The sequence below is a fragment of the Crocodylus siamensis genome, chromosome 9 (genome assembly GCF_052110815.1).
Source record: "Crocodylus siamensis isolate JL-2025a chromosome 9, ASM5211081v1, whole genome shotgun sequence".
NCBI classification, from domain to species: Eukaryota; Metazoa; Chordata; order Crocodylia; family Crocodylidae; genus Crocodylus; species Crocodylus siamensis.
Window position 1 is genome coordinate 73,873,463 of NC_143403.1, and position 13,179 is coordinate 73,886,641.

At 49.5% G+C, this 13,179-nt stretch overlaps 1 protein-coding gene across 2 annotated transcripts in view; it reads right to left on the reverse strand.

Moving 5' to 3' along the window:
• Positions 1–3,937: 3,937 nt before the first annotated feature.
• Positions 3,938–13,179, reverse strand: part of PITPNB (phosphatidylinositol transfer protein beta) — a 50,763-nt gene continuing 41,521 nt past the window's right edge. Inside the window, exons 10-12 of one of the 2 annotated variants that reach the window (XM_090062065.1) lie at positions 11,512–11,634; positions 6,850–6,935; positions 3,938–5,877 (exon numbers count right to left, since the gene is read on the reverse strand). In XM_090062065.1, coding sequence (XP_089918191.1) covers positions 6,888–6,935; positions 11,512–11,634 — 171 coding nt within the window. In that variant the 3' untranslated portion in view covers positions 3,938–5,877; positions 6,850–6,887. The remainder of the gene's footprint in view (positions 5,878–6,849; positions 6,936–11,511; positions 11,635–13,179) is intronic. The other variant, XM_090062064.1, reaches the window with a different exon arrangement.

The following is a 13,179-nucleotide window of genomic DNA, read 5'->3' on the forward strand; positions in this document are numbered from 1 at the left end:
ACCTGGTACAAACTCGTGCTCATGCCATGAACTGAGCTCTAGCATGAATGGTCCCTGCCCAGGCTGGTGGAGTCAAAGGCATTAATTAAACGCATCAATAAATAAGGTATGGAATCACCTGTGGGCTGCAGATGTTGAGCTGGTAACATCTCCTGTCCACTTGTTCGAGGAGACGGCTTCGATGGTAAAGGACAGCAAGTACCAGTGGGGCAGGAATCATTTCTGCAGTGGCCAGAAAGGACCTCGTTAGCACCCGAAGTCTCCACCATTAGGCATCAACTTAATTACCCGGGTGCAGTACTGATGGCAACAGCATCGCGCTGAGCCTGGGGGCTAGGCTTACTGTTGCCTGCTAGCATCATCTTGTTGGGAGCATTTTCTCCTTGTGATTTATTAAGTGCTAAGTGATTTTCTTGCTTGCTTTGATTTTGGCAACCTGTGCCACACACCAGGTCCCTCCCCAGTTTCCCTGCCCGAAGGGCCCTGGGTCCAATGTCAGGGCTGAGAAAGGCAAGCAGGAGGAAGCTGGTATCTGACAGCTCCGCAAGGTCACGCTAAGAATGAGAGCTCAGCCAGCTCCCTCCTGCGCATGTGTTTATAGTAAGGACTGGCCCAGACCAGGGGCTGGGAACTCAGATTTACAGCTACAGCAAGCAAGAGCCTTAACCCATCGCACTCTGCTCGGCAGCTGCCTTGCAAGAACTGCATGTTCAAGGCGTCACCGGTCGGGTGTGACATGCCAGCAGCAGGGCTGGAGGCCAGCAGCTGTCGGGACCACATCCGTGGACCACATCTGCATGGAAATGCGTGCCGAGGCCAGGGCAGCTGGGAACGGAGTGAAACAGGGTCGCCAGACTCGGGAGTGCCGGCCCCAGTGCTGTTTTTCCATCACAGCTGCCTCTGCTCTGTTGCCAGCTCCAGTTTCTCTAGCACAGACCCAGAGACCCCTGGGCCATGGGCCTGGGTGCAGCTGCAGCAGCCCATGCTATGGCGTAGCTGGGAGACATTGCAGCCAAAGCTTGAAGGACTCGGCCCTTCCCAGAGCTGGTGAAGCAGAGGTGGAGGTGGGAGTCGGGCTGCAGCTGAGGGAACCACCACCCCTCAGAAAACAAACTTTGAGCAACTGGGTCAAAGCAGCAGAAAGGGAAGACCCCAGCAAAAGCCAATGCAGACCCCCTGCACCGGCCCTTAGGTCACACACAAGCGCGAGTCCGAGTGCAATACTTACGAGGCTGCAGCTGGAACGTGGCTCTCGGCGGTCTGCCGCCGTGAACAAACACTATGCTTACACGTCCCTCGCAACAGCCGTGCTGCATGCCCGTGGCTCCGCGTGGCCTTGCCCTCTGGAAGCTGAGTAAGCTGCGGAGTTGGGGGAAGGAGGGAGGATGCCAATTTTGCATTTAGCCCAAGCCGTACAAGTTCATAGCTACCGGTTGAAGCATCTTGGCGGGCCCCGATCTGTCCGCAGAGCGAGACTCCTGCCTGAGGACTTGGTTCAGCTGCGCAGATGTGGCAGCAAATCTCAGAGCAGACATCAGGTGGTGATGCTACTTGGAAGTTCAGGGCTGAGTCCTGCAAGGGCTTCTGCCTCTCCACAATCCTGCTTGCTTTAATAGGGCTAAACCATGTCCAGTCTGCATAGGACTGGACCAGCAGACATGTGGGCAGTGGGGTCACATATGTGCCCATCAAGGCAGATGTGGTGCCTTAATCTCAGGGAGGCACAGACCAGCGCAGGCCTCCATGCTGGGGCATCTGCCCAACCACATGCGCAGGGCCATGCAGCTGCCCATCATCACGCCTCCCCCAAAGAAGATGCACGAGGGCTGGGCAGGACAGGGGGGAACAACAGGAGACCTCCGAGCAGCATCTGCTGCCCTCACTCCACCCTGCTACGGCTGGCAGGGGTCTCACGGGCACCCCAGGCTCTGCTCCCAGCCTCGGCCCCTCCCCTTGGCACTCACCTGCCAGGTTACAGGTGAACTCCTCTGCTCAGCTGCAGCTCTGCTGGCTGTTTTCAGCTCTCTCGTGAGGCCCAACCGCGCTCAGCTCCGAGGGACCGGCTGCATCCACACTGCACGAGCCAAGGTGAGGGCCCAGCATTGGGCTGGCTGTGGCAGTGGCACATGCCACCCCTCATGGCAAGGTGCGGCAGAGCCTTTGGGAACAGCGGCCACAGCCATCATCGGCACTAGCCTACCCCTGCTCATGCCTGGCAGCAAAGCTGGGGGAGCGGTGTGGCCTCACCCCAAGGTAAGCATGGGAAGTTGAAGAAAGCCTGGGTGCAGCCAGCAGAGTAGGGGCCAGGCTGGTTCGTGACTCCACCAGCACCTCGCCCAGTCATCTTCCCTGGGCTTCTCCCCAGGAGGGAATGAAATCCCCCTCCCGTGAGGGCCGGTTGCCCTTCCCTTGTGCCTGGATGATGCTCGGAGCCCTCCACATGGGCGCTGGGTTTTTATCCTTGGGTTATTTCTAAACACTTGAAATAATCAGACACAAACATAGGGTGAGATAAAGCCCACAGCTGGCATTGTGCGCTTCCTAGATAAGCAGAGTGCCATCAGTCACACACCTACCAGAGCAGAAGAACACGCATTAAGCCTCGACTGGCACAACATGCCCTGAAACGCAGTCCTGCAATTGCTGTGGGAGACGAGCTGGCGTTATCTGGCTGCAGTGCGATGCCCGCAGGCAAGGCTTTTGCTCAGCAAATACATCAGCACACATGATGACCCTCTCCCCGTCCCACCCTGCGTCTGCCCTTCGGCTGGCTGCACCGGGCATCCCTGCTTCCAACCCCCTGATCAGCAGGCAGTGTCAGGATGCATTAAGGACCAGAAAGCAGCAGGAGGGACCTTGCATTAACTCTTGCTCCGCAGACTCTTTGAAGAGCATTGCTGACTTCCCACAACACAGCAGCTCTCCTCCAGTCCACGGTAAACCCCTCCTGCTCGCGCAGCTGCATCGGCACACGTCTCTGGAGTCTTATCCCGTGCAACGCTGGGCTCTGGCGGAGCAGCAGCCTACCCTGGCTGGACTCTTCGTGCCATCTGTCCTACAAGAGCGCTCCCAGCGCCACACAGCTGAGGTTCAGCACTCCGAGAACCACGGCGGAGACCCAGCATTCAAAGCCACCTTCCTTGCTAGCTCCTTCCTCCAAGTGCAGGCTCACCGCTCACGTGGGGAGCACCCCCGTCTCCAGGCACGCTGGGGAGCCACCACTCTCCCCTCCTTCCCATCCCCCTGAAGGCACTTTTCTCCCAAGATGCCCATCAGAGGCTGCGAAGCCCAACATGCTTTGTGCCCCTCGCCTGAACGTGACATTGCACAGCCTCCTTTTCCAAAGACCATTTTCCCACAAACGCAGCCCAATAGCAGGATCCTGAGACCAACCCTGAGGACTCTCAGCACCGAAGGGCTAATCACGTTTTGCTGAGGCAGGGTGGGAGCGGGATCTCGTTCACACTCGGAGCCAATGTCCATTCTGGAAAGAGCTGCGGGGCTGCTTGGGAAACAGAAATAGAAATTCAAAAACAGACTCACACTCCAACAGAAATTTCTAGTAGTGACAGAACTACCATGCAGACATCCTACAGCTGTGAAGCAGGCGCCTGGCTCTACGAGTCTCTTGGAACGGCACCCTAAGAGGAACAGCAATCACGAAACAGCACCGCAGCAACAAAACCGCACGTTCTGCAGCCACCACCGAGGCTGCACTGGAGTGTCTCGGATGGGCAGCCTGGGCTCCAAGCATTTCAAAACTTCCTGCTAGCAACTGAAAGCAAATTTGAGCCTGTGATGGAACAGCATATCCTTTTTAATCAACTTTTTAAAAAAAATATATCATCTCATACCAAATACTCATGGCATGAGAAAATTCAATGTCAAAATAGTAGGAAGCCACACAACACAACACTAACACCCAAGACAAGAGACGGGATGTTTTATGATCAAATTTATTAATTAAATTTCATTGACTGTTTTACTGTAGTTCACACCAGAGACTGCCAAAGTAAACTAAACATTTTACATTCACTACAAAGTTCCCTCGATTTTTTCACAACTAATCCAAAAACATGAAAGTCGTAGGGGTCACTTTCCCTCCTCATTCGTATTCTGGCTCCCATCGGTGACTGTGGGACTTACTTTCCTGCATTAAAAGGAGAACTGAGCCCTTGATTTCAGCAGCCCTCTTTGTAGCACATACTTGTCAAACCATGTTTCTGTATTTACAAAACCAATCATCTGACGGCATCGAGAACAGACCTCCGCTTTCGTCAGAGGTCCGGAATGGACAAGCCAACAAGTGACCTCGTAGCAGGGGGGACAGTGGGGCGGTATCACGTAGTAGAGATATACAAAACATCCAGGTCCGTGTCTTCGCAGTCAGTCACGTGAGCACCTGACAGTGCAGACAGGTGTACAACAGGCCTGATCCTGCTCCCCTGAAGCCAACCGTCTTGCCATTGACTAATGGGAACAAGATCACTCCCTCTGTCAGCAAAAATCAAATCTGCAGTGATTCTGAGCGCCTGCATGTGTGTGGGATCAAAAGCGAAACAGATGCTTAAGCAAGCCTTGCCCTACGGAGGCTTCTAGGGCTGGTAGGAGGAAGCCAGAACATTAATAAAAATCTTACCCAACTAGTGTTCCTAAAATAATTTGTTCCTGATCTAACAAGCATTTGATAATATATATCTATGATATGCTCCATTTGAATGTTTTCTTAAAAACGCCTGAAGACAACTTCCCTATTTGAGAGCTATCTACAAAAGGTCTTTGTTATACCATCTTTCCTTTTATGTGTCTACTTCTAACAAATATCAGAGAAACACATGTCAGATGCTACAATTTAAACTTTCATCATATCTGAAAGTGAACATCTTTTAAAGTGTATTTTCAACATGAAAAGAGCTAAGTCACAATTATATTCCGTTGTGTAATTTGTGAGAAATCGAGATCATTTGCATAGTTTCCAAACTGAAACTTTGGAAAACAGCGATTTCAGGAACAGGAAGTGTTACTCTAGGGAAGTGCTACCCCTCCAATTTCACTACACGGCCCAAGAAATGTTGCACAGACTCAGTACCAGTATCGGCAGTTTGTCTGAACGGCTCCCAGAAAAAAAAATTACTTGAAAGTGTGGTTATAAAAGTCACAAGCTATTTTCTCCCTCACATTTGCCAATTTTAAATGAAGAAAAAAAACCCATCTGAACTTCAGCATACAAAACTCCAATACAAGGGGTGATTTTTTAGCAAGGTGGGTAAGAGCCGGGCCGAAATTCTGGACTCTTCGTTCAATAGCAAAAATCTTCCAATTCTCTTAAAAGAAAAAATTCCGATTTGACAGGAAGATTACGACAATCCAGAAATAAATAGCTATAAATACATTCATCTTTCCTATTCCAAAAATCACACGGGGGGGGGGGGGGGGGAACGGACACAAAACTAAAATGAACCTAACCAAATCTGTTGGTTTACAATGAGACGTTGGCAGACTGTAGCAGAGTGACTCTAGAAGGGGAAAATAACCAAGTATGGAATAAATTGGTCCAGTATTGACATTCATGAAACATACCAGTTAGCATAATTCTGCAGTCAATTCATCCTTTAAATGACACTATTCAGTCAATTTTTATTTGCTTCAGGTATACATAATGAAAGCAGTTTCCTTTGCATCTTTGCTGAAGATAGGTATAGTACCCTGGAGACACTGTAACAACCCCTCAGTATGCATGTGTGTATATATAATTATATACAAATAATCATGCATCCACACACACATCTGTATATCATCAACACTGCGTGCAGGTCACATCCATCATCATTCATCATTGGCAGCACTTGTTCCTCTCACTTGGCCTTGGTTACGTAACTGTGGGGAAAAGCAAAAGACACCATTTAGCTGGTTGTAGTTACCCAAATATCGCCTGCACCAAGCTCAGTCTCATCACTAAGTCTCCAGGAAATGGTGCGTACGGGGTAGTCAAGCCATGGCCAGCACAGAGCTGGCTCAGACTGAATGGTGCAAGCTTTCCTAAGGAATCTTTTAGCTGGTGTGCAAGGCCTGTTAGTGGGAGAGCAGCTCGCAGGTCAGTAGAAGTCAGTCACAGACACCAACCACACATCAGCCAGTCCCTGGGATTTAACGTGTGCTTTGAACTGTGGATCCCGCCTGCAGCATCAAGCAAGTGTTCATACGGGAGAGGACTGACGTGGATCCAAAGGCCTGGGACTTCCGAAGGAGCCAGTCCCTGGCAGTTGCCCCGAGGGCATTTTTTCATCCCAGCCAGATATGTCCAAATTAAACTGGTGGGAATGGATTGTCAGAGGCTGCTCAGAATCCCTCCGCCTGCTCTGTTTGCCCAAACAGAGAACCTGACCGGTGCCCCGTCCCACCCCCTTCCCTGGTTCGACTGGTGCTTTTTGGATGCAAAGTCCAATGCATTTTTAACCAAGCTGAGTCTAACCGCAGCAACACATCCCTCTGGCTGGTTTTGTCCAGGAAGCCTCCTGCAGGCCTTGCAGCTCAGGGGCCAATCATGAGACCAAACAGTGGAGCCTGCGCACTGGACGAGCACGAAGAATTATACAATACCAACCTTGGCCCTTAATTAAGTGTCCTGCGACTGCACTGAGCATGTGCCCAGGGCCCACTGAGATGCCACTGTGTGGTGAAAGTTTCTCATGAATCCTAGCCATAAAAAAGCGACATCCAACAACTGACTGCAACCAAGCAAGGGAGCAGGAGGGAACCACACTGCACTGTTCATGAAGGATTTGTTCTAGCAGTAACTCCCAGCACCAGAAGTTATTGTTCTGCTTTTGCACCCAGGAATTCACTTACACGGCTTGTTTTTGCCTCTGAACCTACAGAGAACTCCTCTAGACGTCAGCCGCCAGTGTGCCTCGGACGGAACCCTTCTTACGCATCTAAACGCAAAATAAAACTGTGAGCTACCAAACAGAGAACCTATCGCCGGGTTAGTAGGAGAGCACCAAATGCCTATACAGTTGTCTCAGCAGCTGGGACCACAGCAGGCTCCAGAACAAGCTGAAGGGTCGGGAAGACTAGCCCAAAGGGACATTCTTCAGGACAGGAAAAAATCAGTGCAGTCAAGAGAGCTGCTGTACAAAGCTGCAGAGCCTCTCCAGTCCCGAAGAGCGACCGAGACCTCAGACGGAGCTCGGTGCACAGCCACCTGAGGCACGCACACTGCGCTTCCACGGTGGCTGTGGCAAACAGCTCAAGGGCATCGCAGGGTTTTGGCAATTTTGTGCACTGACTGGGATCTGAACTGTTCAGCAGTCAACTGATGAGTGTTTAAAATGTGGTACAACTCTGGATTTCCAGGAAGAGAGACAGGCACAAGAGAAAAATACAGGAAAACTGTGAAAAGAGCGGAGAGATGGAGAGAAAAACTCCACAGGAACTCAGATGAGAATAAGCCAAGGGACAGCAGGAACAGCAAGGAAAGCAATGGCCACCAGAGGATTAAACAAGATTGAGACAAGAAACAGAGAAAGCCAAGAAATGCAACAAAAAAGAAAGGAAAATTTAAACAAAAGTCTAGCTGGGTCCAGAAATGAGAAGGGTTTTAATGAAAGAAATGAAAGGCTTGGAAAGAGAATGCAAACCTGCCAATGTCATTAGACACCGGGCTGTTTCCTGTGATTGTTTCTCTGTGACAATACAGAGCAGCAGGGAACAGTGGGATGCCACGGAGCCTCCACGGAGAAGCTGAATGCTTCCCTGCAGGACTGGGCGAGCAGGGACATTCCCGTCATACCAAGCCTCTCACCACTGGGCCCCTTCTTGCTGGTGGTCTTGTACTCGTGATTTAGAGGGCTGCTATTTAAATCACAACACTTCCATAGCTAGTCAGATAGGCATGAGAGGCAAAGTTACCATGAGACAATACTGGCGTTCAACTTGTACTTGGGGTGCCCTCTGCCTGCTTACACCATCTCACAAGCACACCCCAGCACCAACGTCTTTGGTCTGCATTTTACAGGTGCTCCCAACCCCCAAATATGTTAGTAGAGAAAAAGCAGCGAGAAAAATACTAGAGAGCATTTCAAACAGCAGGTCCCAACCCCTTTGACATGTCTCATAAAGCGTCTCAGCTGAAAGGCCACAGTAGTGTTTAGCCAGTCAGTCACATCTGATAAAGTCGTATTTAGCAAGCAGCCCCAGGGAGTGCTGAGCCTGGGAAGTCTCCTACACAAGGCCACACCATTTGGAAAAACATTCAGTTTACAAAGCTGAACAGAGAAGCATTTTTCAGCTTCCAGGATGGATACAACTCATAGAAATAGGTTTGGGGTTGTCTGAAAAGCAAATAGCTCTGGCTTAACTTCAGCATGGCAGGTAAGAACTAACATACAGAAAATACCTAAGGCCCCAAAGACTGTTAGACAGTCGTTACATGACCATAGTTGCATAGCACTGAACACAAACAGAAGTTACGGACAATTTCTTCTTGCTCCATGTATTTTTCACTGCGCTTTAGAGCCAGTATTCAAAAGACAGCATGTACTACTGGAACCAAACCAGCAGGGAAGGTCTTTCTGCTTCCACCACAGGAATGTTTGCATATACGAACATCCGATGTTACTTTTTGCAAAAGGTCAAAAGAGGAGTTACTCACCACTGGGATAGGTCCATGGGTCACCTCCACAAGGAGACAAGATGGCCACAGTCCCTGTAGACACACTGAGGGGGAGTTTCCCTTCCCGCTGATGCATCACGTGCTGCTACTCTTCGCCTATACGTACCTGGGGCCGTACTCACGCTGCTCTACTCTGTCCCATGGAAATGGGATGAGTCTGGCCCACACCAAATCAGAAGCAATGACGTGCAAGAGAGAAGCCTTTGGGGGCACTCCAGTTAGAGGAGGAACTACTCCTGCACAGACCAGAGAAGTTCCCCAAGCTGAGGAGCCAGAGGGAGGGGAGTAGAAGAGGAGTCTCAGAGGAGATGCTCAGATCTGCCAAGTAGGCAGAGGCTTGTACCAACCCAGAATGGAGCCAGTAAGGTTGCCCTGAGTACAACCCTGACCTGCAGACACAAGGGACAGATCCTCTAGAGCAGCAAGGTGGTGCAACTGCCCCATTTCTGGACTTAGCGCCAGCCAAGCGGGATGTGATGGGCAGGGCATGCAAACCAGCAGATGCATCCCCTTGTTTCTTTCTCCTTGGAAAAAAGAGGTTTTGTTTTTTTTTTAATTTGTATCCAAGGCCAAACTACCCAAAACTAATTCCAAATCCAAGAGTGCAGAACCCTAAGTGGCCCTACTACCAGCAAACATTCTCCACCCACACCTGGGGCTTCAGATGTTTCCAAACCCTTTAGTGGGCATCCTACTTGCAGGCCTAAGCCCAGAGGCTTGGGGTTTGGATACCCCCAAGTTTTGCTTGCCCTTTGCCATAAGGCCCTTGGAGCAAGCAAGGGAGGAGACTCCCATTTCCATAAAACGGGCTTAAAGCCACTACACGTTGGCAGGTCCTGAACCAGCCAGAAGAGCAGTTCTCCTGGGGTGCAGTTCAGGAAAAGCTGCCTTCATGGACACAGATACGTGGCATTTCCCCTGCTGGGTTAAGACGCCACTACATTTGATCTGAGCCTTCAAGAGCGGGCGGGGGGGAGAAAAGGGTAAGAACTTGGAGATAGGGAAAACATCATGTTGTGCTCTCCTATCTGCTCTCTGAACATCTAGAGAGGGGAGCATTGCTAGTAGACACTTCCAGCTGAGGGCAAACAGTTTCATCCAGCTTTGCAAACACACAGTTGAGCCTGGGCTCAGAAGCCAGCCACAAAGCTTTCGGGATGTTCAGACTGTGGCAAATGGCTTGAAAACGCTGCTTCTGAGAACCAGCACAGACAGGAAATTACAGTCATCCTATGTTACGCTTAACTACAACTCCCAAAGGAAGTTCAGGGCCCAACAAGTGCTCAGGAAAAGAGCAAACACTAAGCAAACGGTGTCACGACTTAAATGCAAGGGCCAAGGGATGCTTGGCAAATCAAGCTGGGCAATGATATGGCTGTGTCCTTGGTAACCGAATACTTCTGGGCATAAGGCGATCACAGATTGCCTGTAACTGATGTCCTGTAACTATGGAACATCTGTAGAGGATCTGTCCCTAGGTGTCCGCCACTGGCTCTGTAGTGGGGGAAGATGAAGAAGTGCCAGACATTCAGTGACTGTTGCTCTAACGGAAGATGGGAAATTCCTAGCACCTTCCCTAATCTCCAGAATAGAGGCTGTCACGCATTCCCAGGCATGAACTATGGGCTCACAAATGCAGGGATGTGCAGAGCATCTCTTCTTTGTCTAGAAATCATTTCCATGCATAGAAAGGATGCAAAAGGCTACGGAAGCCCTCAAATGCTGAAGGTAACACTGGGAAGGAGAGGTCAGAACTTGCATCAATATCAATAGTATAATATTCCTCAGGGACGAGAAGAACTACCAATACCAATGATGAATGTGATGAGACACCTAAGCTGCCTCAATACCTCTGGGCTCTAAATGTTTTAAGTTGCCTAAAATACAGAAGAGACAGCTCCAGGCACAACATGCCTAGCCAGAACCAAGGCACCAGGGACACTAAGATGAGCTGTACTGATGCTGGGTGATAGGGTCAGTAAGACCTGGCACAACAAGAGCTGCAGTTTCGGCAATGCCAGAGAATCCAAGTGGGACAGAAAAGTTGAAGTGAGAAGTGCTCATGCTGAACATCGGGACCTGGAAAACAAACTGTGCAGCCAAGGGCTTCTCACCCCAGCATACGGCATTCCTCAGCATCTCCGATGGAAAAAGAAGGAGGGTAGCTTGAACGCTGACCTTCCTTTCAAATGCCCCAGGGGATGATGCATGCAGGTCAGACTAGAAGCACTTGGTCCTCACCACCCCCTGCCTGTTTGTTCATTAGTACTTTTTTTTTTTTTTTTTTAGGGAATGGGGGGTGGGTAGGAAGAGGGAGGGGCAGGACAGGATTCTCAGTTTCATCAAGCTCATCAAGACAAGTCAGGCAGTCTTCATCTGACATGTATGCATTTACTTCAAGACATGTTTGAAGGGAAAAAATAAATAGGCTCTAATGACAACTAGAGAACTGAACAAGATGGTTCTGAGGAGGAGGGGACAGCTCTGAGGCCTGGCTGACTAGTGACCAAAGAGAGCCGAGGGGAAACGTGTGTGCTAGGGAATCTACATATGGAAGGAAAGAAATGTTCAGTGCAGACACTCAGGATATGGAAAACTTACCAGAACACACACATTTCAATAACTGCTGTCCCTGTACAGCACAGCATGCAGGAGCTCCACAAATGTAGTTCTGGGAGAGGATCCAGTGAAGAAAAGTACACCTTTATCAGCACGCCCCCGCAGGTCACAGGTGGACGAGTGACAACAACGCACATGGCCTACTTCAGGTCTCAAGGAACCCAAATACCACTGCCACAAATGCAACAATCGCAACACCCCCCTCCAAGCAATCTTACCGCTTCCAGCTCTCTTTGGGTTTCATCCTCCATTCTCCTGATGTCTTCCATGGTCAGATCAATCCACTTGTCAATCCAACAGAACAGCTGGCGGTGAAAGTTGGTAAATATCCTTTTTTCTTGCTTTAAAAAGGTAAGGCAGAATTAGAGGCCCATGGTCAGCCAGCATTCACAAGATAATAGTCAATGGTCACTGCAATTTAAAAGCGATCAAACCAGCCGTAAACTCTGCTTCACAGTGCTATAACCCACCTCTTCCAAATTCCCTGGGTTTTTGTTAGCACATCCTTTTCCACCTGAACAAGTAAGTGAAGAGTACTTATAAAAACTGCCTTTTCTAAGTAAAAAGTTCAGCAATTTGTTGCTCCAAAAAGCTGGAGACTCCAACATGCACCTATTCCTTTCCAGCTATAAAATGACTACAGAAAGTAGTGCTGGTGATTCAGTTGGTAGCATAATTACGACCTGCCCTGGTAACTAGAATTGAACTAATGTCCCAACAGGATGCAAGGAGCACACTTCATTACTACAAAGGACATCCTTTGTAAAGATACAACCCCCCTGAGTACGCAGAGGTGAGGATTCCCGGGCACCTGAAAGTATTAGTCTCCATGCCACAGATAATTCCTATTAGAGTATTTGCATCATCTTTGATATACAAGGTACCTGGCAACTTCCTGTGGGTACTGCCTCCATACCTCTCCTAAATCCTGTTCCCATCAGCAATACAAATCCCACCTCACCTTAAGGTTGCAAGCCTTACTTCTGACCTTGCTATGGCATGGGTGAGTTGCTAAGTGCTGCATTCACACACATAAGCTAGCAATAAGAACCCCTCAAGGCTGCACGCTCCCACCTGTGTTTGTTACCTCACTGACACCTTCCCCCAGCCCCTGATCATTTCCAAATGACGCCAATTATACAAAATATGTGTGTGGCTACTGCCAAATCACCAGAAGTCAATCTGGTTCCCCGTGAAGGACAGCAACTTGAATGACACAGGAAAAAGAGTGCAGTAGAAGGTACTTCGGATGACCATGTACTGTGGTTGCATAAATAGGAATCATCTGTGGCACGGGGACTAATACCTCTTTCGGGTGCCCAGGAATCCTCACTCCCGTGTGCTCAGGGTTTTGTACCTTTCAGAGGACATCCTCAGTTCATCTTCCTGTACTTTCCAGCATGAAATCCACAACATTTGCTTTCCCTGAAAAGGACAGCTGCACCCAACTCTCAGATGCCAAGGGAAACATGACTCCAACATCCCTGGGCCCTTACTAGGTGTCACTGCTATCATGAATGCCATCTTCCCCACCCCAAATTATTCTTGCCATCTCCAAGCCTCTTACCACCACACATACTGCAGTATGAGCAGTGGTAAGGAACAGCTGCGGTTTGTTCTCAGAGCCAACCACCATCTTATATTAAGACTAGCAACTTGTTTCACTCCTGCCCTTTAAAAGCTAACATCATATCCAGGAACCATCAAAACATCTTGGCTTGCCTATCTTGCCAGGCCAACAAGTTGCTCTAGGGGGCAAAAGAACTGACATAAAGGTGCAAGTGCTCCGCACGTCTGCCTGTAGTTTTTCCTGCATCATTCAAGCTTTGCTGTACTCCTTTTAAGAGGAGACTATATTCCCTAGCATAGTGCTTCTTTATACAGGA